The sequence below is a fragment of the Podarcis gaigeae genome, assembly GCF_964106915.1.
Source record: "Podarcis gaigeae genome assembly, chromosome: 1".
NCBI classification, from domain to species: domain Eukaryota; kingdom Metazoa; phylum Chordata; class Lepidosauria; order Squamata; family Lacertidae; genus Podarcis; species Podarcis gaigeae.
The window spans coordinates 24,536,801-24,562,428 of record NC_139678.1 but is presented as its reverse complement, the minus strand read 5'-3'; the positions used below and the strand labels follow the sequence as shown (position 1 = coordinate 24,562,428).

The 25,628-nt window shown below is 44.0% G+C and overlaps 1 protein-coding gene across 2 annotated transcripts in view; it reads right to left on the bottom strand.

Moving 5' to 3' along the window:
* The window catches only part of KCNK10 (potassium two pore domain channel subfamily K member 10), a 73,213-nt gene that overhangs the window by 18,465 nt on the left and 29,120 nt on the right, over window positions 1-25,628 (bottom strand). For both annotated transcript variants that reach the window (XM_083735109.1, XM_083735108.1), the window contains 2 exons: window positions 13,391-13,508; window positions 4,192-4,352 (listed from right to left, as the gene is read on the bottom strand). In XM_083735109.1, coding sequence (XP_083591235.1) covers window positions 4,192-4,352; window positions 13,391-13,508 — 279 coding nt within the window. The remainder of the gene's footprint in view (window positions 1-4,191; window positions 4,353-13,390; window positions 13,509-25,628) is intronic.

Genomic DNA, 25,628 nt, shown 5'->3' with positions numbered 1-25,628 from the left:
CAGCCAGCAGAGTTAGAGCAAGGTTTGTGTCCAAGTCAGTTCCACTGCATAGCAGTGGAACAAGTTAGAGGACACGCAAACAGGAATGCAGTTTTATGTTGTTTGAGTGCGAGAGAGAGACTTTGTGCAGGCCACTAGAATGAGTGGAAGGTTGCCTGAATGTTAATGGCCCAGAGATTGAAAAAGGAGAAAGTCCTTATCAGAGAAGAATGGCAGATTAAGTTGATGTACTATGCCGAAATGGCAAAAATGGCCGGAAGAATCAGAAATCAGGAAGACCAAAATTTTAATAAGGAATGGGGAAAATGCATACCTGTAATTTATCTTTAAAAACCATTGTAAACAGCTAAAATAATTAGTAGGATTGGAATAACACTTGTAGTTTCATGTTGAATTTTGGATATAATCAAGATGAAAAAGATTTGGATTATTATAAAAGGTGTGGGAGGAAATTTGTTAACAAAAGGAAGCACAGAGGGGAGGAGGGAAGTTCAGGAGATTCTTTGGAATCTTGTTTTTATGTTGGTTGTTGGATAATTGATTGTAAAATTTTAAACTGAAAAACTAAATATTTTTTTATTTAAAAAAATAGAAAGGAAGAAAGGAAGAAAAATATCCTTTAGTACACTTGTCAGAGCTGCCTCTAGGTCCCAGCTCACAGAGGACCAACGCCAGGTTGATGTAATGTACAAAAGTCTTTATTGAAGTTTAGTTTCCATTTCAACGCCAGAGCGTGCAGCCCTACGTCTTAGACCTTAGATCGGCAAAGTCCCGTCTGAATCACCTCCCCTTCCGCACCAGTTTAAGATCCTAGCCCTGCTCCACCTTCTGCGCTGTTCTCTCCTCCTCTGGGTCCTCCTGCCCACCGGGACATTGCCCTTTCTGGACTCCTCCGACGCTGAGTCGCTTAGCTCCTCCCCCTGCCTCCGGCGGGCTTTAGGACCCGGTTCCCAATCCTCATTCTCTGCTGTCCCGCGCTCCTGTACATTTGAACTTGTTTCTCGCGCCAACCCAGTGACCTTTCTCCTAACCGTTACACTGCTTCTATCACTGCTTCCCTCTTCCGTGACACTGGCCGGATCTGACCTCCCCTCCGTTGCCTGACTCTCCGATGGAGGCGTGGTCAGCTCTGCCTCATCTCCTCTCCCTGGTGGGGAAAGCACTGGCCCCGATACCTGGGACTCTTCCCCCCCACTCTGCTCTGGTGGGGAAGCTGGTCCTGATTTCCAACTACTGCTCTGGGAGTCCCTGCTGCCCCCTTGCTCCTGGGGCGTTCCCCTTGGGAACCCCCTGCCCCTGGCCACTGGCGCCCCCTTTTGTGAATCTTCCGATTCGCTGGAGAGGCTCATGGAATCCCTCGGACCACTGTCCCCTCCTATGCTCCCCTCGGATTCCTCCCCCTCGCTCTCCATCTCCCCTCTTCCCTGTGCCTCTGCTCCTGAGCCCCTGACAACACTGATTTCCCTTAGGGTCAAACAGGAAACATCAAAAGGAGAAGACTATAAGCTACAGCTAGCACAAAAGCAATTTTTACATACTTAGAGCTTTACAGAAACATGGTTGATTTAGTTGGAGCTCAGTAGGGGAGATTCTTCAAGTCCCAGTCAAGATTAACTTCACAGAAACTAGAGTTTTGCTCTTTTCATGGGTCCTCTAGCTTAAGTCAGGGGATGCTGCAGTTCATCCCAGTACCTGATCTGGAGAGTCACTTCCTCCCACCCACCCCAACCCGCAGGCAAATTCCTTCTGCAGACTTAGAAAAATATCCTAATAGAGGATATGATTAATATTAATTTGCATATGGTTCTGGAGACAGTCCCATGGGATCTGAGAGCTGTGCCAAAAGGAGGAAAGAGGAAGTGTATTCATCCGCAGATCTCAAAGTATTGTAGGTTTTAAAAGCATTTATAAATTATCTATAGTGATAGCCTGGCAGACTGAAAAGCGAACTGCCTTGGAGTCCAGCAGAGATAAGTGGAAGGGGTAGATCCTGGCAAAACATGGCACTGATACCCTGTTGTCACAGATACCCTTTCAATCCGAAAAGTCCAACTTGGGTTGCATAAGAAAAATCACTCAAAGAAAAGCAGTTTTAACTCCTCACTCCTAAGAAAAAAAGAGCCTTGAGAGACCATGTTTCCTAGTGGTTCAACATCCTTTATAATGAGATGAGCATGGGGGAACAATGTTTGGATGCCCTCCACTATGAGTCCCCTTCCAAACCCGTAATCCCGTATCTCTGAGGATAGAATGTAAAAGGGGAAGCTCACGGAACCAGTTCCTTTGTCAAGGCAATGGCTTAGGCTGGCTACTTACAGTTAAGTGCCTTGATTTAGCCTATCCGAAGAAGCTGCCCTGTGCTATAGAAACAAATGGGTGGGCCTTCCCTCACTTAGCTTCTACACAGAACAAGAGTGTTTTTTGTTGTTTTGTTTTTGGTGTGTGTGTGTACAGATATATCTTGCTCTCTGCTGGATTTCAGGGCTTCCCTGGAAACCAAATGGGGAAGCAAAATCCATTGGGTTGTTAATGCTACAAGTCCCTCCATTTAATGCTGAGGTTGTATATGTGTGTCAATAAAGCCATATACAGTTGTACCTTGGATCCCGAACACCTTGGTACTCGGACATTTTTGCTCCCAAACGCCACAAACCCAGAAGTGAGTGTTCCAGGTTGTGAACGTTCTTTGGAAGCTGAACTTCCAATGGAGCTTATGGGGCTTCCTGCAACCAATCAGAAGCCATGCTTTGGTTTCCAAATATGTTGGAAGCCAAACGGGCTTCCGGAACAGATTCTGTTTGATTTCCAAGGTACAACTGTATCTTAAAGACACCACAGTCACCAATGACCTTCATTCCAAGGAAACCAAAATTGGGTAAGCACAGGAACCCTGGAGTCTCTCACTACTCGGAGACTCATGTGGTGCATAGCAATAATCTGGCACCAGATCCTAGGTGCCACTCAGGATTAAAGCAAGCGTTGTCTCTCTATTTTTTGTTCATGTGACTGTTAAGAAACAATCATTTGCTGCATCCAGACATTTTGTCATATGTTGTTTTGTATATATTGAGGCCACAATCCTATACATGCCTAACTGGGAGTAAGTCCCACTGAACTCATTGGAGTTTATTTCCAAGTTGACATTATGGGGATGAGCTGTTAGAAGTCACATTTTGTTGTCTGTATGGTGATTTTTAACAGTCAATGGCCTGGTTTGCACGTGATGCAAAGCTATGGTTTGTTTAACAAACCACAAGTTAATGAGAACTGAACCATGCATTTTTCTTCAGGCAACCACATCATGGCTTGTTTCTCCAAAGTTTTGTTTCTTTTCCAATTGTTCTTGCCTCATGCCTTTGTAGCTTGGTGAGCATCTGGGGTGGGACAGTCACACAACCCATGATTAAAGAAGAGTGCAAGTTTGCACCTACACACCAAGCCATAGTTAAAACAAACCAAGGCTTATAAGCCAAAAACAAACCATGTCTTCAGAGCTTGGTTTCTTGGTAGCATACAAGACACTGGACAGGGTTTGAAGTACCAAACAAGCCATAGTTCAATACACTGTATTTGAATAAACCATGGCTTAGCATTACGTGCAAACCAGGTCAATGCAAGGGTAGCTCATTATGTATGTTATGTAAGTCACTCTTTAAAGCATGTACTTGTTTGCTTTCATTAGGTGTTTTTTCCGTGTAAGTTGGGCTTCTTCTTTTTTTAACAACCAAGCAGTATATCAGATTTGTTAAATAAATAAAATAAAATTCATATAACACCAGTACTGGATATTTCTACACGTTTTATACCCAGGGATCTATTTCATACAAGTTTTATATCCAGGGATTTTTCAATATAGGTTTTCTAGCCAGATATTTTCACAGTTCTGATATGACCACTGTATCTATTTTCTCTTCTAGTCTACAAGCACTCCAAATTCATTCATCTCCTGATATATATATATATATATATATATATATATATATATATATATATCAGCAATTATGAAGATGACTGAATTTGGAGAGGTATAAAAAACCCATTTCCCCAAAATTTCAAGGCATATTTATAACGCAAGAAGTGTTTTTAATACCTAATTCTCACTGTGTCTTACCACCCAAAATCTTCTAGCCATATGTATGACCTGTCATTAGAGTTCAAGACTAAAAAGAGACAAAACCATTTCAATCTTACTCGAAAAACCTTTTCCACTCGTGCGATGCTCTTTCCAAAGATGGTCCCAAGCTGGTCACCAATGCCGGCTAGTAGAAAGCCAAAGAGTGGAATCCCAAAGATGGCATACAAAATACAGAAAATTTTTCCACCTTCTGTGCTTGGGGCAATGTTTCCATACCCTGTTGAGAGAGAGAGAGAGAGAGAGAGAGAGAGAGAGAGAGAGAGAGAGAGAAAATCACCATCATCTCTCAGATCAGTATCTGAAGAGTCATTGAGGAAATAAAAAAGGGAGAAATGCTAAATAACAATGGAGGTATACAAAGAAAGGGGACTTTCCCATTTCCATTGCCCCACATCTGCTCATGAGGTTATATCCAGTTACACTGCACATGTGGAATGACTTCCTCAAATGCAGCAGAACCTCCCCTCCCTCTCTTTGAACCATGCACCCCCAAATCTGCTCTAGGAATTCCTCCAAGCCTCTGGAGCACATTTGTTGGTGGTGCAAGAGCTGCAAAGGCGGAAGAAGCTCTGTTGCATTCACAAAAATCATTCTGCACATGCAATGATTTACTTGCAGTTTTTAGTATCTCACTTACTTTGTGTTGCCAGAAAGAGAATAAAACAGGGATGTGGAGAGCATTGCATACACCGTGCCTGAATTTATACACCCTGTGGGTCTGAACTTCCAGCATTATGTACATCTGCACAAGTGTTCAACTTGATGTGAATCCCACAAACAAAACAAACTTGGTAGCACTCTATTTCTTTTGTTGCCATTGTTAACTTCATTGAAAAGCTTTTTTGTATCTATTCAACATGTACCACATATCAAAATACTGAACGAAAACAAAAGGCATGGTGGTTGAGTCCTCACTGACAAAGTAGAACTGAGATACGGATAAGAGTTCTTGGCAGACGGATACTGGCATCTGATGTTGGTGATCATGTGGAGATTGTTCCAGCTTATTTTAAAGATGTCTGGGTGGTATTCAACAAAGTTTTACTCAGAGCAGAAATTGAAATTAATGGATCTAACTTAGTCATGTTAATTAATTGCAATGGATTCTACTTCAATAAATGCCAGCTTATGTCAGCAACTCCTCAAAAGGAATAATGCCATTGTAAAATCACAAGAAGAGCCTGATGGATCACGTCAATGGCCCATCGAGTCCAGCATCCTGTTCTGACAGTGGGTAACCAGGGACTCAGTTATACAGCTGAAAAGAAATGTTTTAGGCAGGCATAGGCAAACTCAGCCCTCCAGATGTTTTGAGACTACAATTCCCATCATCCCAGACCACTGGTCCTGTTAGCTAGGGAAGATGGGAGCTGTAGTCCCAAAACATCCAGGGGGCCGAGTTTGCCTATGCCTGGTTTTAGGTGTGTCTTAAGTGCAATATACAATGTGACACTAGATGGCAATGGTGAGCCTTATGGAAAATTTGATGTATTTTTAAAAATGCTTTTCAGAACGGTTTTTATATGTATGTAGATTCCCCCGGGACGCGGGTGGCGCTGTGGGTTAAAGCCTCAGCGCCAAGGGCTTGCCGATCAAAAGGTCGGTGGTTCGAATCTCCGCAGCGGGGTGCACTCCCGTTGCTCGGTCCCAGCGCCTGCCAACCTAGCAGTTCGAAAGCACCCCCAGGTGCAAGTAGATAAATAGGGACCGCTTACTAGCGGGAAGGTAACCGGCGTTTCCGTGTGCTGCACTGGCTCACCAGATGCAGCTTTGTCACGCTGGCCACGTGACCCGGAAGTGTCTCCGGACAGCGCTGGCCCCTGGCCTCTTAAGTGAGATGGGCGCACAACCCCAGAGTCTGTCAAGACTGGCCCGTACGGGCAGGGGTACCTTTACCTTTACCTTTACTAGTTTCCACCTAGGTGCTTGTGGAAGACCCACAAGCAGGATTCGAGCAAAAGAGCACTCTCCCCTTGTGTGGTTTCCTGCAACTGGAATTCAGAAGTATTAGTGCCTCCAACTATGGAGTCAGGACATAGCCATCATGCTAAGTAGCAGGATGACACAGTGCTGTCTTGCCATAAAATAAAAGTGAAGTGATACCCGATTACTGATTATCTGACTGCCTTTTCACACACTGCACACAAAAACCCCACTAGTCACCAAGTGTATTCAACAGGGAGCCGCAGCTAGTCCCAATTCTCTTATTTCCTTTCTACAGTACACATTTTCAAACACAAGTTTGTCAGGTTCAAACTTCCCATTTTTAGTTATACTCTTTTTAATAATATATAATATATATAATAAAACCAACCCAGAAATAATTTTGCAGCCATTACCAATTGAACCTTTAACCATTCCCTGGGTAAGAAGAAATTGTAGCAAATTCTTTTTAAATAAGGGTAATGGAAATGAATACGAAGGGCTCCCAACTGATTTCTGCACAGAGATAGAAGTGGACCGTTGACGCAAATAAAAGGAACCTTACCGTTGTTCCTTTCTCTTCCTCACTGAACTGCACATCCGTTGAAGGCCTTTTAGCAGCTATTAGCACTTTGCTCAGAGTGCCTTATCTTCACCTGAATGACACTGAAGTGTGTGGTAGTGCAGCATTTTGTGATTGTTTGAACTGTCAACATGCTGAAACAAAATCTCTGGTTAAATGAATGGGAGAAGCAGCGTGGTTCACTCACAGGCCTTGGACATACTGCAGGTATTGGGTATGTTGACCCTGACTTGCAAACCTCTCTGATCTCATCTGAGGTTACATTGGGTTTGTGCCCACCAAAAGGAGCTGCACCATACCCAAAAGCAAGAGCCCTGTTCCAAACATGAGGTGCTTATTCACAGGTATTTATTTACTAGATTTAATCCAGCCCTTTTTCCCAAAGGCAACCAGGAAAGCAAACAACAAAAGATGAAGATTTTTTAAAGCAATCAAATATATTCACAGAGGGGGAAAATCGAGGTGGCCAGGAATTAGGAACAGAGGAATCTACCTTCTATTGAGTTAGAAGGTAAAAGAAGGTAAAGGAACCCTGGACGGTTAAGTCCAGTCAAAGGTGACTATGGGATTGCGGCATTCATCTCGCTTTTAGGCCAAGGGAGCCGGTGTTTGTCCACAGACATTTTTCCAGGTCATGTGGCCAGCATGACTAAGCCACTTTTGCTGCAACAGGACACCATGACAGAAGCCAGAGCAGATGGAAATGCTGTTTACCTTCCCGCAGCAGCAGTACCTATTTATCTACTTGAACTGGTGTGCTTTCTGACTGCTAGGTTGGCAGGAGCTGGGAAAGAACACCAGGAGCTCACCCCATCGTTTGGATTCAAACCGCTGACCTTCTGATCAGCAAGCCCAAGAAGCTCAGTGGTTTAGACCACAGCACCACCCACATCCCTATTACCTTTACATATTGAGTTAGAGCACTGGTCCACCTGGCTCAGTGCCATCTACACTGACTGGCAATGGCTCTCCTGGGCTTCATAGAGGATACAATCCCAGCTAGAAGCAGCTGGAGCTGAGCAAATGTGGTAGCTTCCTGGTAGGTAGCGCAAATGCACCAGCAGGGTGCAATCCAGCATTCCTGCAGATGTAGATGCACCGTGCCAACCTCCTGACTTCCCTACCCTCTCCCTTCCTGTAAGCAACAGCTACCTGTGCCAGGAAACCAGCACAGCAGTTCCTTCCTACCGTCAAGCCACTTCCTTTCTCAGCCCTATGTATAGATGCCAGGGACTGAACATGGGATTTACTGCATGCTCTACCACTCAACTGTGGTCCTTCCCCAATTGCTGGCTGAAAGGACTCCAGCCTCTCAAGTTAATCACGGTCCTCATTCACTGGCACTGGCGGATTCACTTGGGTACTTGGAAATCTGCCTGATTGGGGTGAGTGGGGGAGCTCATTTCTAAGAGACAACGTCCCTTTCTGCTGGTTCGAGCACAGCTACCCCGACTGAGGAAACATGTAAGGATAGCATCTATGTGCCAATGAATGGGGGATCCATTTCAGGCAAGAGCCTGGAGCCCTCCCAGCCAGCAGGTCTAATTTGAGATGTGAACTGCAATGTCTATTCAGACATCACACAAAACACACAGGACAAACATTTCCTCAACAAAGCCAAAATACAGTTCTGATTGATAATGCCCACCAGGAACTGGTGCAATCAAAGGGCGCTATTGCCAGGATCTAGCCACAGGAGCGAGATTGTGTGAACCCATCTATACATTGTGCTCATCTCTATAAGACGTACTTTGGGATAGCAGGCCACTGCCTGGTCCTCCATTTAAATGGGATTCACAGCAGCTCGGGAGTTAATTGCCCTGAAAACCTACAGACCCCGCCATTTCCACTATTTCGTCATGGAACTGAGTTCCTAATGAAACCTATCATTTGATTAATCTGAAATGCGTTTTTGTCAGCACGGCAGGATACAAGACTTTTGCTAAAGGAAAGCCCAAGGAAACCCATGCTTTGTCATGCTACTGCATACAGCCTTTGCAAATTGACTCCTGATGGGAGTGTGACTCAAAAGGATAATCACATTTTCAGGCTGGAGTTCTGAATTACGTCCGGTCTTTATCTCATATTATACCTAGTGAAATGTCCAGTTCTTACACACACCCCTCTCCCCACATTTCCCAGTTTATATGAATCTTCAAGAGATTATCTGACATTCTTACACACACATGCACCCTTTTTAAAGCACTTATTTTCATGCATTCTCCAAGGACTTTGATTTTCAAGATGTGTCCCCTAACTTTTAGATTAAAGCAACATCAGTCCTGCCATGATAGAAACAACTGCAGGTTTTAAACTTGCCGATTGTCTCACAGATAACTCGTGGAGTTTTTTCTTGGATTAAGTACACCCTTGGGCAAAGTAATTGAAATTTAGTAGTACAAAACTCACATATACATATACAAAAGCCACATATATGTACATTAGTAACGGATATGTCCTCCGCTATCTTTAAGCAGCATTTGAACACGGTTTGGCATGGAGTCTACTAGTTTTGAACAGTCACTGTTGTTTTTCGGATCCCTGTACCACACTTGAATCAGTGCCTGAATGAGTTTCTCCATTATTGTACAGTCTACAGCATGGAGGCGACTTTTGCGTGCAGCCCACAAATTCTCAATGTGATTTATGTCTGGGGAATTCCCTGGCCAATCAAGTGACTGTATTTGCTGCTCTGTCATGAATTTCTTCAACACTTTTGATGTGTGACAGGGGGCTAGGTCCTGCTGCAATATCCCAGTACTGTCAGGATACCTCTTTTCCAGCTCTGGAATAACTCTCTTTCGTGGAACTTCAATATATTGTGGCGGGCGCATCATTCCTTCTATTGGCTGCAGGCTTCTGACACCATAATGATCAACTGACTTTTCATGTTTGTTTTGAGTACAGGATTATGAATAATACACAAAACATGCTTTGTTTCAATTAATTTACACAAGGGTGTGTTTAATTTCCAAGCTCTTGTTTACAACGAAGGCCAAGGAAGATGTGATGCGATTTACACAATCAATACTACACAAATGGTGGGCAGGTTTTAAGTAAACTGAAGGTATGGGCATTCTGATCTGCATCAGGAACCTGGAATGTGGGGAGGGGACTTTAATCATTTGCCATTTGCATCCCACTGCAGTCCTCGGACTCACCTACATTCATAAAGCTAAAGCGCTTTATATGCGTTATAATACTGCGACACCAGATGGCGCTGTGGAGTCCCATTTTTTGCAATGGGATTTCCCTGTATGAAGTTTACAACGCATTTAACTGAATCACTTTTTTGATGCGTCTAGATCCAACCCTCATCAAGATCACCACACACACACACACACACACACACACACACATACACACACACTGTCTGCAGTGAATTGGAACTACTTCCCAATGCAAATAGCTTCCAATATTTGCAATTTACTTTTTAAAAGCCTAGGGCCTTCTCCAGTGCTTTCATTAACAGAGGTACATTTAACAACAACAAAAAGGAGCTTTCGTAGCAGTGTTCTTCTATAAAGAGGTTCACCTGGTGACTACACTGCAATTCAGACTAATTTATTCATCCAGACATTTTAATTTCTTGCAATAAGGATTTAGAACAACATTGACTTGGTAGTGCTATGCAAGGGGCTTCACAAGGCCTCTCTTTCAGAGTGCTTTTGCCAAGGGCTTCCTGAGCTCTGAAAATCAGTTGACTGTTGGGTTTTGCAAAGCACCATATCACATAGCACTTTTCAAGGGGCTTCACAAGACTTGGCACTCAGCTGACTGTTGGGGCTAGCAAAGGCTTTACTGGTGCTGCCAATCAGCTGACTGGCTGTGGCTGTAAACCCCCTTTTGGATGTGTCAGATCTCTTCACCTGCCCCACATGTGACATCATATACGATGACAGGTGGGTGTCAGTTAGCCAAATGGCTTTCCCATTCATATATACAATCTAATACAATCTAATCCAACAGACGTTCATTGATATCAATGTACTGCCACTTAGACAGACTTCATTGCTTCATTATCTGTTGTGCTGGGCTTCCTCAACTCACCCCTTTTCATTGAAACAAGAGGCAGAAATGAAAAGTATAGTTACAGCACCAAAGTTCAGACCATTTTACTGCCTACTCCATTAAAATCCATTTCATTTCAGCGGTTTGCAGCCTGGCAATAAAAATGCACTTTCACATTGGAAACATGCAGCCATGTACAGAGATCAGACCAAGAATGAATTATTCAGACCCAGAAACAAGCAAAACAAAGGATAAGCTTTTTAGATTAGATCTGTCATGCACCCTGCAAAAGACTGTAGGATCCCTCTGTCCCTCCATCATTCTCTCCTCTCTCTCACACACACTTCTTAAATGGATTAGCGCCAGCATTTCCCTTCAACACTACATCTGAAAGGATACTACATCATGGCGTAGTAGTAGCAGAGAGGCACTGTGGGGCAAAATGAGCCAATGATTGCTTTGATGTCTTCAGAAGTGTTCTATCCAGGAAGCACAGCCCTAGCTTTGAACAGGTGCTGACCTCAGTGATGTCAGTAACCATCACAATAACATCAAATTCCCTAGATTCTCTCTGATTGGACTGAACTGGATCACCCATGTGAGTAAAACAGGAAAGAGAAAGCAGCCCTAACAAGGGGTGGAGGGGTGGACTCTGGCAGAATATCAGCAGTTGGGAGAAAGAATATGACTAGAACAGGGCCTGATCCATCAGGGCTCCTCTTATGTCCTTATCAGAGCAGAAACCTGATCATGTAGCATCCCAGCTCCTCAGAAGGTCTGTATGCATAGAGATCTACTTGCATAGGCTTCCCCTTGTTGGGAATGTTGCATGACTATACACAGCAAGATCACCCATGCAGCTCTTCGCCCAATTAATAGGTGGACCCTATCCTCACATATAGTCCTGCAGTACATTCGCATATTGATCCAGAAGCTGAGCTTCCTATGAACTTGATCTCTTATCATTTCAATATTAATTTTAATTGAGATACTTATATATATATATTTTACCCCCGTTAAAGACCACCTCATAAGCCAGAGCCAAAACAGAGAGTGACATCTGCGTTAACATCAGTAGCACAATTGTAAGATGACAAGAGTTTGGATTACGATCTATGCTATTATTTTCTGTTTGTTCTTTCTCACTCTTGTGTTGATGTCATTGTTAAGTTCAGAATGCAGGATGAAGTTTCAGCCCCTGGAGAAATCCACTCTGCTCATCCTTCCAAGAGCCAAGAACCTGCATTTGGCACTCTGGTTTTAAATCTCTGCAGCTACCTACAATTCAATAAACATATACCTACAGATGTGTGAATTGTTAACTCAAACCTTGGCTTAGCTGTCATCCTGTGCTGACCTAGGAAGCCCAGGACAGAAGAAAAGCAGGTGCAAGCTCCTTGCCAGGAAGAAGAAGAAGAAGAAGAAGAAGAAGAAGAAGAAGAAGAAGAAGAAGAGTTTGGATTTGATATCCCGCTTTATCACTACCCTAAGGAGTCTCAAAGCAGCTAACAATCTCCTTTCCCTTCCTCCCCTACAACAAACACTCTGTGAGGTGAGTGAGGCTGAGAGACTTCAGAAAAGTGTGACTAGCCCAAGGTCACCCAGGAGCTGCATGTGGAGCAGCAGAGACGCAAACCCGGTTCACCAGATTACGAGTCCACTGCTCTTAACCACTACACCACACTGGGTCTTAAGTAGCTAGTACATTCTCTTGGATGTGCAAACCAAGACATGAAGAAGGTATCTGAAGAAGTGTGCATGCACACGAAAGCTCATACCAAGAACTAACTTAGTTGGTCTTTAAGGTGCTACGGGAAGGATATTTTTTTTGTTTTGACTATGGCAGACCAACACGGCTACCTATCTGTAACTGAAACCAAGACATGGTTAGGGAGATTCCAATAATAAGACCGGAGGGGGGAAGAGCAGCTCTTTAGGACCCCTGTTGCCATGTGTCCAAACAACTCCCTTATCAATCACAGCTTTGCCTTCACTCATTAGCTAAAATACTGACAGCCAAGAGTAGCCAGCAAGCTCACGTCACATAAATTGCTTAGAAAGCTACCTCCACATATTGCTTCATAACTTTCTTTCTAGGAGGACCAGACTGCTGCTTTAAAAAAGAAAGAAACCTAAGTATTGGGGTGCCTGCCTAGGGGGCACCAATGAAGACCATTGTGGGTGCCATGGTGCCCAGGGGCACTGGATTGTTGATCTGTGTGTGTGTGTGGTCTGTGAGCAGAATCAAGACAGAAAGACAGCTTGTGGTGAGGCTGTGCTGCCTGCCCCTATTTTCCATGCAGAAACTGCCTACATGATAAAAAAGGTAAAGGGACCTTGACCATTAGGTCCAGTCATGGCCGACTCTGGGGTTGCGGCACTCATCTCACTTTATTGGCCAAGGGAGCCGGTGTACAGCTTCCGGGTCATGTGGCCAGCATGACTAAGCCGCTTCTGGCAAGCCAGAGCAGCGCACGAAAATGCCGTTTACCTTCCCGCTGGAGCAGTACCTATTTATCTACTTGCACTTTGACGTGCTTCCAAACTGCTAGGTGGGCAGGAGCAGGGACTGAGCAACGGGAGCTCACCCCGTCACGGGGATTCGAACCGCTGACCTTCTGATCGGCAAGTCCTAGGCACTGTGGTTTAACCCACAGAGCCACCTGCATCCCTTTGCCTACAAAAACCCCACTCTTTTCCATCTCTGCCTCCAGCTTAAATACTATATAAATGCATACCTATAGTTGTGATGACGGTTCCAGCAAAGAAAAAGGCACTTCCGAGGTCCCAGTGACTGCTGCTGTTAACGGGATCTCCGACAGGATTGACTCCGGCACTGGTAGCATTAATGAGCCTCTGAAAAAAATATCAACAGTAAAATTAACCCGCAGAATACTTTATTGTGAAATATAGCACAGCTGGAACTGGACTTCAATGGAAGCTTAGGAACCAGGAAACTGCTTCTATCAGGTCAGACCTATTGTCCATTCTACCTCTGCTTTAACTGATAGTGGCTCTTCAGTAGAGGTATTGCCCATCACCCAGGCCTTCTCAACGCAGTGCATATGTACTGCCACTGAGCTATGCCCCTCTCACCTGTTATCCAAAGCTCACTGAGGAAATGTGCAGCATACAGATCTGAACGGACACACTCAGAAAGCACAGTAATGCCTTCATCTCATTCATATCTAATCACCACCATCACCACAAAGCATTTAAATCACCACAAAACATTTGTACAGCATTCCAGGCACTTGATGTACATCATCTCAACAGCCCAGTAAAACAAGCCAGCATTACTACTGCAGATGGGGAAGAGAGGGTTGAACTACACATGGTGAAGACGACAGGTAAAGTGCTTACCTGCCTAAGCATTCAATGTGTATCCTGCCATATTTAAATGCATTTATCGTGTTCATCTTCCTAGTTGCATAGAGCAGTGGTAGCCAATGTGGCAACCCTCCAAATATTGTGGAATACAACTCCCATCATCCCTGACCATTGACCATGTTATGAATGCAACCTGGGATCAGAGAGGGAAAGCACAGACACCATGGCATTGGTACCAGTTGTCGAAATCTATTAAATTCATTTCTTCAAGAGCTCTCTGAGACACAAGCTGTGTAGGGATAGAGTTACCAAAGGCGGTTGCTATGTCTAACTAGATGGCCGGTCTAGTAGAACAGGTGGATGTATGAAGGGGGCTTCAACCTGCTCTTTGGGGGTGCTACTCGCATATTTTAAGTCCTGCTTATTTAAGGAAGCCATTAGCAACCATTCCTCTTTGGTAATGTTGCATAGGCGTACATCCATCTTCATTCATACGAAATAGTAATATTACATGAGCAAATTCACAAAATCTTCAGACTTGTGTTTTTTTTAAAAAAACACTGAATTGTGATGGTGCATTAAAACCATGCTAGCTACATCAAATGGAAGTTGTAATCCACAACATCTGGAAGGTATCACGTTGGCATTAAGAAACTATGATTCTCTGGCTCACAAAAGAAATGGCTATTTCCCCACGGCGAGTGCATTTGGGTGGGAGCGATTGGCAGAGGATTGTTTACATGGGAAAGCCTTTTTCACCTGTCTCTAAGCTTTCACAGCCTCTTAGGTTTGGCCCTTAGGATGAGGGAACAATGGCTTCCTGTGAGTGGCGTGGGATGCAAATGAGGGACACTGACCTGACCCTGCTAACCCCTTCCTTTATTTATTTATTTATTTATTTATTTATTTATTTATTTATTTATTTATTAAAAGCAGAAATGAAATTAATGCCCATGTTGCCTTGCAGCTTAAGCAACCCACGAAACCCGGCAAACAATAAAGGGCAAAAAGAAAGCAACAGCAAAAGAAAGAAAGTGGCAGCATATCATTTGTGTCTCAGGGCAAGCTTCAGGAAGATTAAGATGAGCAGCTCAGCAAAGAAATGTCTCTGCCCAGTGTTGAAAGACCATCAGAGAGAAGAGGCAAGGTGAGCCTTGGTAGGGGCTTCCAAAGCCTTGGCATAGAGACAAAGGAGGGTCTCCCCTCCATTCTAACCAAGTACAGTGGTACCTCGGGTTAAGAACTTAATTCGTTCCAGAGGTCTGTTCTTAACCTGAAACTGTTCTTAACCTGAGGTACCACTTTAGCTAATGGGGCCTCCCACCGCCGCTGCACCGCTGGAGCACAATTTCTGTTCTCATCCTGAAGCAAAGTTCTTAACTTGAGGTACTATTTCTGGGTTATCGGAGTCTGTAAACTGAAGCGTCTGTAACCTGAACCATCTGTAACCTGAGGTACCACTGTACAACTCTGGTGCTGAAACAATGTGGAGAGCCAGGGGGAGGGGTGGAGATCTCTGTGTGCAGCATGGCTCGTGTTGGTCAAAAGTATCCAAACCCCCAAATCATTTAATTACCTTTGGTTATTTAATTATCTTTGAATGTTTAATTACCCTAAAATCTAGATACTTAAACAGGGGAAAGAGAAGATGGGAAATGTTAACAGCATAGCTAAAATATAGAGGAAGGGGACTAGGATGTCTATCTAATAAGTTCCCAGTGGTGTCAGGGAAAAAATTGTTTGCTACATAGCAGAATCTCAGAGTGCAGAGAGCATTCTGTTTATTTACCCAGAAGAGCTTAAATCAGCTTAATTGACACCTCGACGTGACAGGCAGGCCACAGCACACTGTCACCTCAACTGGTGTTACTTGTGCCAGAGGATGCGTCGCCTTCTCCATTCCAGAGGGAGCACCGTACGCGGCATGACCCAGAGTACGAGAACCACATCTGTGGTTCGCCCAGCCTAACGCATTTGCTCGGCCAAAGGTGTGTAGTGCACCTCCAGGAACGAGTTGCCTGACAGCAGCGCACCCCAGACAAAGGCTGCTTTGGCACTCTGCTTGCGACGTGACAGCGTTTTTTACTTCATGAATTTAGGGCGGCTTTAGTTCAATCTCTAAGCACGGACTCCATCAAAGTATGTGGGGTGTTTCTGTCTTCCTCAAATAAGAACGCAGAGGGGGGGAAAGCTTTACAAGCAAACAGACAAGTGTGCGCTTGTTAAACAGGGAACCTTTTTCAGCCCATGGGCTGCATTTTCTCATGCACAACCTTCCAGGGGTGGGTGGAGCCAAAGACAACAGTGCGTGGAGCCATAAAAGGTAAAGGTAAAGTGACCCCTGACCATTAGATCCAGTCGTGGCCGACTCTGGGGTTGCGGCGCTCATCTCGCTTTACTGGCTGGTGTACAGCTTCCGGGTCATGTGGCCAGCATGACAAAGCTGCTTCTGGCAAACCAGAGCAGCACATGGAAACGCCATTTACCTTCCCATCAGAGCGGTACCTATTTATCTACTTGCACTTTGCCGTGCTTTCAAACTGCTAGGTTGGCAGGAGCTGGGACTGAGCAACGGGAGCTCACCCCGTCGCGGGAATTCGAACCGCCAACCTTCTGATCGGCAAATCCTAGGCTCTGTGGTTTAACCCACAGTGCCACCCACATCCCGCGTGGAGCCATGGATGTGGCCTTTGCTTTTGCATGAAAGGCTACATTCCAGACACCAGAGGTTTCTGCAACCCTACCCCCATCTTTCCATCTCCCAAGCAAGAGACATTATCACAGTTCAAAGTCACATTCCAACCAGAGTCCATTTGGGGGGTTCAGAAAGTGTGCAGGGGGAGCAGAGGGGGGCAGTCCCATTGTACATGTAGAAGTCCTTGTGCAGGGCTTCCACATATGGGGCTCCTGAGAAGAATGCTACCCTGAATACCGGGGGTGGCCTGGGGGGAGTCCTGAGGGATAGACAGAGTGGTTTGAAGGGTTTCCAGCCTGAGGCTCCCATCTGTTGTCTGATTTGATCTTTTCTACAAAAGTACTGTGGGGTTGTTGTTGTTGTTTTTTATTCTTCTGAAACAGACTTTGTGTGTATTACTACTGAGCAAATGGCTCTGTGAAGAAAACATGATGTGAGAAACAAGCTCACAAAAGCATCTGAATAGCTACAAACCTAGTGGTACAAAAAAAGGGGGTGCTACACCAGAAAAATCAACTGGTTTTTGTTGATAATTAAATGTTTCTTGTAAGCCATTTAGAGGTTTTATTACAAGGAGGAGGTATACAAATCTTTTTAAACAAAAACAGATTAACACATGCAGGAAGGGAGGCAAGTCTCAAACTGATACTACACCAGAAAGTTGGTTCTTGAAGAATAAAAGAGAACCTGAACACATTTCTCTTCAGGACAGGACAATAGAGGGTTGTGTTCTTTACCTTTAAGGAGAACTAAATCCTATACAGAAAAAAGTCGCACTGAGATAAACGTGACTTAGGTGGTTTTATATGGATGCTGGGCTGTCTTAAGCATATGCGGCACTGGGGTGCAAAGATCCGCCCGGCACCCCCTCCCCCCCCAGGTTGCCCAATCCCAGGTGCACAGGAGGGCGGAGCAGACCAGCCGCCTCAGCGTCTCACTGGCTCGGTCGCCCCTGAACTTGCGGCGCAGAACTGCTGGCAGCAGAAGGGCACTCTGACCAATGGGCGGGCTCTTCCCTGACTCAACTCTCAGGCCCTGGACTCTTGGCCTGGAGCCCCTGAGAGCCCGATGCCCAGGTGCCCCAACCCCTAGCACCTATGGGTAAGACGGCCCTGTATGGATGTTTATTGTTGAATCAGTATCATGCATGCAGGTTTTTTTGTAGTGTCCACACAACATTGTTATCAAAATGCCAGCTCATATCCCCACTCCAAGAAGACCAACCTTTTTCTGGTATCTCAGTAACCCATTTACAATATTGAACCCCCATTTAGAAGCACCCCTTACTCCCAAGGAACTGTGTACAGGATTGCAAGATACTTTCTTTGAACTTTCTCTAATTTTGTGTAGGAGAAATGTTGGGGGGGGGGGGCTTAAATGGAGGAAGATGACAAAAGGAGCCTAATTGGCTATGATTACAGACAGTGACTGATTTGTAAGTCTAAATGAGACCCCAAATTGCCCATTTTTCTTGCTAATAGACTCCTGGCTAATCCATAAATATTCTGTCAAACACAGAACAGGTCACCAGCTTGAAGGTCTAAGAGAAGATGGAAAGGGGCTGCCGAATTACGATAATCAAGAAGCTTTTTAATAAAGTTATAGTCCTAGACACTGAGACTGAAAACATGTGAAGAATAAGATCAGTGATACATTTAGCTCAGCATTTTCTAGACTGACTAGCACATATTCTCAACGATTTCAGAAAAGAGTCCTTTCCAGCCCTACCTAGAGATGCTAGGAATTGAACCTTTTGTGTGCAAAGCATGTCTTCTTCATCTTCTTCTTTGGCAATCACTCATAGCCGAGTAAGATTGTCTTCCACAAACACAGTTTTAACAGTTGAGTCCATAAGTGACTGTGGAGGCCAATTCTGGATCCACACATCCTTCCACAGTGGGGACATAGGCAAAGCAAGTACGCTACCACTGAACTATGACTCTAGGCATGGGTCCACAATTCCCATCTACCTGCACGAACTTCCATTCCATCAATGACCTTAGGCCCACTAGTTCTTCCTCAGGGGCAGGGGGGGGGATCAAAGAACTAACCAGAACAAAACATGAAACGTACCTTTGAAATTTGCATTCCATTCATTAAAATTTGCTCCCTTTTAATGGATTCCACCCCACCCAAGTCCAGAACATGCTGGGGGAAGGGTTGCCAATCTTTTTGGGTGCATGGCTGCATTTGCAAACCAGGAGGAAAGGCAGGGGGAAGGGACCCTGTGGGTACCAGATGAGATATACGATATACAATATCTTTATTGTCATTGTCCCATGCAGAACAATGAAATTGAAAAACTACATAAAACTACATAAAAACTACATAAAACTACATAAAAACTACATAAAACATTCAAAAACCCCTAAAAACTCTGAAACCCCATTTTAAATACACTATACTATAGATCTATACTATAGATCTCTTTAAGTGCATGTGCATCCATTGGTAACCCTTGCTCTGGAGCAGGCTTCCTCAGCCTTGGCCCTCCAGATGTTTTGAGACTACAGTTCCCATAATCCTTGACCACTTGTCCTGCTAGCTAGGGATCATGGGAGTTGTAGGCATACATGGAAGATGAAAAGACAAGCTCTCTTAATGTACAACCCCTGCCAAAAACAGGCCACAGACCAAGAGCTCAAATGAATGGATTCCAAAATCCATTCTACCCTTTTGAATTATTTGGTAGATCACCACTTTTCCCCGCTTTTGGGAGACTGCATTGCAACAGACATGATTTAAGTTCCTATCTTGTTCTCTGGAATCATTGTCTTCATGAAAAATAAATTAGCTCCTAGCCACACTCTGTAAGAACATCTTTAAAAGAGTGAATGAAGTGTAAACAGCACTACGGGCCTGCAGAAGGTTTGGTCAATGGCTGTCAGGTGGCATATTCATCGCACAAAGTGATATTCCCTGATGGCCAATTAATTGCCTGAGTTACTGCCATTGGTGAGGGGGGGGAGGAATAGGTCATGACCCATCTCAATCCTGCATAATTTTGCCAGCTAATTTCACTGGACATCATAACTCTGTTAAACTGCGGTGTTTGTCTTTTTATTTCTTTTGTGGTTGTTTTTAGTACAAACGTGTAGTGATATAACTTACTGTTTTCCCAATTGCTCTTGTTTATTGTGTTTTATGGCCTACTGTAAACTAACCTGGAAAATTTCAATTGGAGGGCAGTATAAAAACACATTCAATAAAATGAAATAACAAAAGCATGAGTCTGTATGATGTGTGGTGAACAACAAAAGTTATTTTATCTGTAAACTGCCTTCAATTGAGAAGATTCCAAATAGCCAACAGTAACCAAGAAAAGCACAGACAGGATAAAACCGAACAGAAACAAAACTAAGAGAGTAACAGCACCTCACAGGAATGATCTACCTCAAAATGACATGTTAAAAGTTTTATATTACTTCTGCAAGGAGCTTGGACTTGTGGGACTTTCGTAACTGAGGGAAAGACTCTACATGAATGCAAAGATGCAGTCCTCTTGGTGAGGTGATCTTAAGCAGGGTGGAGAAATATATTTCATCCAAGGAATTTGGGGCTTGACAAGTTAAAGCCCATGGCTTCAATTGCTATCATCAGAAAGTAACAAGAAGCCAGTATTGATTCTTGATCACTAGTACAATATGACGGCAGAATTCTACATTCTATTATTACGCAAATTTATGAGGAATCCTAAAAGGCAGCCCCAGAAAAATATATTACCATAGTCTACCTGGAAGTTACAAAGGCTTAGATGATTAAACTGCACAAGATTAGTGTGATATTGTCCATTTCACAGCATGTACAATAATAGGTTGTTTAAATATCTGAATCGGGAATTAATTCATCCTATTTTGATTCACTTACTTACTTACTTATAATTCAATAATTCTTGGATCCAAAATAGCTTCTGAGAACAATCTAGCCTCTTGAAAAACCCTATCCTCCTTTGGTGAGCGAGTATCCCAACTGTAAGATGCAAGATGTAAGAGCGGGGGGCACTGGGGTCTAAACCACTGAGCCTCTTGAGCTTGTCGATCAGAAGATCAGCAGTTCAAATCCCTGCAATGCAGTGAGCTCTCGTTGCTCTGTCCCAACTCCTGCCAACCTAGCAGTTCAAAAGCCCACCAATGCAAGTAGATAAATAGGTACTGTGCGGCGGGATGGTAAAGGGTGTTTCTGTGCGCTCTGGCTTCCGTCACAGTGTTCTGTTGCGTCAGAAGCGGTTTAGTCATGCTGGCCACATGACCTGGAAAGCTGTCTGTGAACAAACGCCAGCTCCCTCGGCCTGAAAGCAAAATGAGCGCCGCAACCCCATAGCTGCCTTTGACTGGACTTAACCGTCCAGGGGTCCTTTACCTTTACCTTACCTGTAAGATGCCACTTTTAAGTGAGGCAAAATATTTGTGGAACTAATAGGGGGAGGGGTCCCACTTTTCATATAAGAAATGTGAAAAAAAATGTGTCGTATGAATTATAATAGAACAGTTTTCTCTCCCACCAATTGCCCTACCCAAATTCTAGCAAACTAGCAAGAAATCCTGTTATAGTAAATGTGCCGTTGATTATAATTTCCAAACATTTAGTAAATGTGTAACAGGCTCTAGTGCTGATCACACTCAAATATGTAGAATATGTTCAAAGGCTGTGCCAGCAGCAGATGGTGATGGGGCTGCTTTGCCCACCTGACCTCCATCCAGCTGAGTCACTGCAACACACTGAGGAGGTTTGCAAAGTGCAAATGCGCCATCAGGAAAGCCAGATTGGCTCCACCAGTCAGTTTACACCACGCAAACTTCACTATGCCATCCGCTGTTAAGCTATGGTCTTTCTCTACCCAACCTCTTATGAATGCAAGGCAGCCCTTTTGGTAGCGATACCTTCTCTTTCAGATCACCTCTCCTCTGAATTAAAGCAGACACTGACTGGCATTCTGACAACTGCTATTTATTTATTCTCTCCAGCCCTTCCTAGACACGGATACCAGTTGTTCACAAGAGCCTGATGTGCCCATTTTGGCATAAAGTCTACTGTTACTTTATTTATTCTGCATATAAATATTAATGCCTTTTTGTACACCGCCTTTTGGTGTTCACATGGAAGGCAATATGGAAATAGTTTAAACATAATGAACTGCGTCCCTGAAATTTGCTCTTTCTGAAATATAATTTATTTCATGGGTTTTTCTGTTTTGCCCAAGTGATCCACACAAACTCATACTGGGAGCCAACAGCTGTCAGCCGACGCTCTGATTTTTCAGTTACTATTGTTACTTTTTTTTTTTTTGCATTTCCTTCATTTCACAAATTACTTTCCAACAATGAAATCAGCAATGTGTCCATGCAGTGATTACTGTGCCACGCAAGGACCAAATGACAGCACCATGCTCCCTGCCTCGCGTAGCACAGAGCCTCAGGTGTAATTACTTTAGAAAAGAGACACTGGCGATTTCATTAGGGAGGCTAGAACGAAACTGGCCCCACCAAAGCACAAACACTCCTGGCAGAACACATTAGCATTAGACAGCTCAATCTGAAAAGCAAGAGTTACTGTGAGAATCAAATAAAGGCAAAGGATTTATAAGAAGCTTTAAGTCCACATCTCCCGGTTGGTTTATACTAGAGATCTACAGTATATATAAACTGGCCAATCCACTCGAATTAATGTGTGAAAGTACCGCCACTATAGCATAGTTGACCTCACTGGTCCGGTGTTTCCTCAGCTTACGGAACTGCTAGAATTTATGCATAGAGATGAAATTCATTTGGTTTGCTTTTTAATATGAACCTTCCAAATTCGCAGGGAGTTCTTAGTATGGGCCCTTCTCTGATGTCTTCAGTAGGCAGTTTAGACTTTTTGGGGGGCCAGGTTTCTTAGTGAATTTTAACCTTGCGTGCATGGATCTATTATGCTGCTATTCTGGCTTCTTAGTATGTCCTGTTTTTTAAACCGCAAATTATTTTATGATGTTTATATCCCATCACGCTTCCATCCTGGAACCCAAGATGTAGTTCCCAAGCAGTCATCTGCCCAGCCTCAGTCACTGACCAAACCTGGACATACTTAGCTTCAGCAAGATAGTGGCCTTGTGTGCCTTCAGACTGTACCCTGGGACTTATAATGAGGTTGGAATTGTTGTAATCTGCCATGGCTGGGGCTGAAGGGAGTAGTACTCTGGTTGTAAGTAAGGAGGCAAGCAAGTGGGGACTGGCTGAGGGGTGCCCCATTTGCCCTAATGGAGCAGCCTCCACTGACTGAAATCATTCCTGCCACACACTGAATCTGGGAGGCATTCATTTGCAGAATAAAAGAAATCAGGCACTGCCATTGGGAGAGTCGCAAACCAAATATCCAACAGAACAGGTCCTGCTCCTAGGGCCTTCTGGTGTTTCCCTCACTACGAGAAGTGAAGCTACAGGGAACCAGGCAGAGGGCCTTCTCGGTAGTGGCACCCCCCTGTGGAACGCCCTCCCTCCAGATGTCAAGGAGATAAAGAACTACACAACTTTTAGAAGATATCTGAAGGCAGCCCTGTTTAGGAAAAATTTTAATGTTTGATGTTTTGTCACTTCTTCTTCTTCTTATCATTATCATCATTATTATTATTATGCCATCCAGAGTGGCTGGGGTAACCCAGCCAGATGGGTGGGGTATAAATAAATAAATAAATACATTTATTATTATTATTAGTAGTAGTAGTAGTAGTAGTAGTACATTGCAAGTAAGTCTCACTTTAATTTGCATTGTTCTTGCCTAGGTGCAGCTCTGAAGGCCTCTAAGGCAGCCGTGTCCAAGGAAGATGCTCCACTGGCTCTCCATCATTCTGCACACAATTTCTTTTTTTTTACAGGCAGGTCCACACTTGCTGCAATGCAGTAAGATCCTGTGCCAGCTGTAGAGAAGCATCATTTTTTAAAATCCACATGGAGGTATGAGAGGATAGTGCTTTAACCCTTTAGCAACAGTGCTCTTTAAAAAAGCCACCCTTCACCTTCTGACCTTCTGACCTCTTAGAACCAACGCTTTGGGGGCAGTTTATGTGTAAAACATTTGCTTCTGTGAGATATGTTTACCCATTTCCCAGCACCTAAGCAAAAAAATCTAAGAGAAGATTTCCTTTACCGGCAAAAATCCATTCCAATACTGTGCACTTGCTGGCCGTAAGCCATTTGATACGATAAGCAGCTAAACCTATTTAATTTACTTTTCAGAAACGATTCCCGTTCGAGCCAACAAAACGCCTAAGGACAAAAGTGAATTCCCCTGAGGAGAAGCTTGCTTAGAATACCTGGCTCGTACGTTGACAAAGCCGGCCCGCTCATTAGCTCCGCGATCATTCATTACCTCAACTGAGGTTAAAGGAGACGAGAGAAAAGGAACAAAAATGCTCCACAGCTGGGCAAAAGCGGACCAACCACAAGACAGGAGGCAACAATGCATGACAAAAGGGAGAGAGAAAACCCAGCTGCTTCTGAGGAGAAAAAATGAAGGGTTGGGGCAGGAGTCTCTAGCCTTTGCAAGCCCAGAACTTACCTTTCACTTAACCTTCATTGTTTGTGTGTGAGAGTGAGTGTGTGTGTCTCCCTGCGTGCACATTTTCATGACATCTCCCTAACTGTTAAGTTCCACATTATAGATGAGCTTTCAGACGGCATAAAAGCCACTTCTGGAACTATAGTGGGATACAGTGCAAGCTTAGTACTCATTTCCAGAAATAATCCATAACGTAGTGGCGCTGTGGGTTAAACCACAGAGCCTAGGACTTGCCGATCAGAAGGTCGGCGGTTTGAATCCCTGCGACGGGGTGAGCTCCCGTTGCTCGATCCCAGCTCCTGCCAACCTAGCAGTTCAAAATCACGTCAAAGTGCAAGTAGATAAATAGGTACCGCTCTGGCGGGAAGGTAAACGGCGTTTCCGTGCACTGCTCTGGTTCTCCAGAAGCGGCTTAGTCATCCTAGCCACATGACCCGGAAGCTATATGCTGGCTTCCTCGGCCAATAAAGCAAGATGAGTGCCGCAACCCCAGAGTCAGTCACGACTGGACCTAATGGTCAGGGGTCCCTTTACCATTTAATGTGGAAACAACTAAAGAAACATAATGAAATGGGAAGGAAGTAGCATGTGAATGCAGCCTGTGTCTTACGCCTTTCTCTTCCTCAGTTGCTACCCTCCCACCTCTTCTCTCTTTCTCTGTCTTGGTTTCCTGGAATGGCCCTGATCCAGCAACGGGAAGGTAATAAAAACACCATTGCATTAGAGACGTGTGTGTGTGTGCGCGCACGCGCTCACTGAGTTGTGAGGCATAGCGCCTCAAACTTCCTCATAAGGAAGCTGTGCCTGGAGGAAGTACTGTGAGGGGAGAGGTGCTCTCTTCCACCTGCCTTACTCCAACCTCTAGTCTCTGCTTCTCTATTTCTATTGTATTGTTTTATGTACTGTGGCTTGCCGTTGTTTTATTGATTATAGTTTAGAAATTATTTATCATAACTGTTAAGGGTGAATTTCTGTTTCACTTTTATAAGCTGATATTATTCTTTTATACGATTCTAATGATTGTTGAATGTTACTTTTTTGATGTAGGTTGCTTATTTTAAAGTTAGGTTTTATTATCGCATTTTTGTATTGCATTCAATTGTTATAAGATGTACATTTTTTGTTTCTTCAGCTTGTAAACCGCCTTGAGTATTTTAAGATAGAAAGACAGTATACAAATTAAAAATGATGATGATGAAACTAAATCATTCCTTTCACTTCAGTCAGGTTAGCTTAGGTTGAGAGGCATTGATTAGCGCAAGGTCATCCAGTGAGCTTCATAGTTGAGCAGAGACCCAGGTCCCTCTGGTCCAAGTGCAAGCCTCTATCCACTACTATGACACACTGTTGTTTTTATCTTCATTAGACAAATAAAACTGGGGAGATGCATTGGCTTGTTGGAACTAAATCAACCAAGT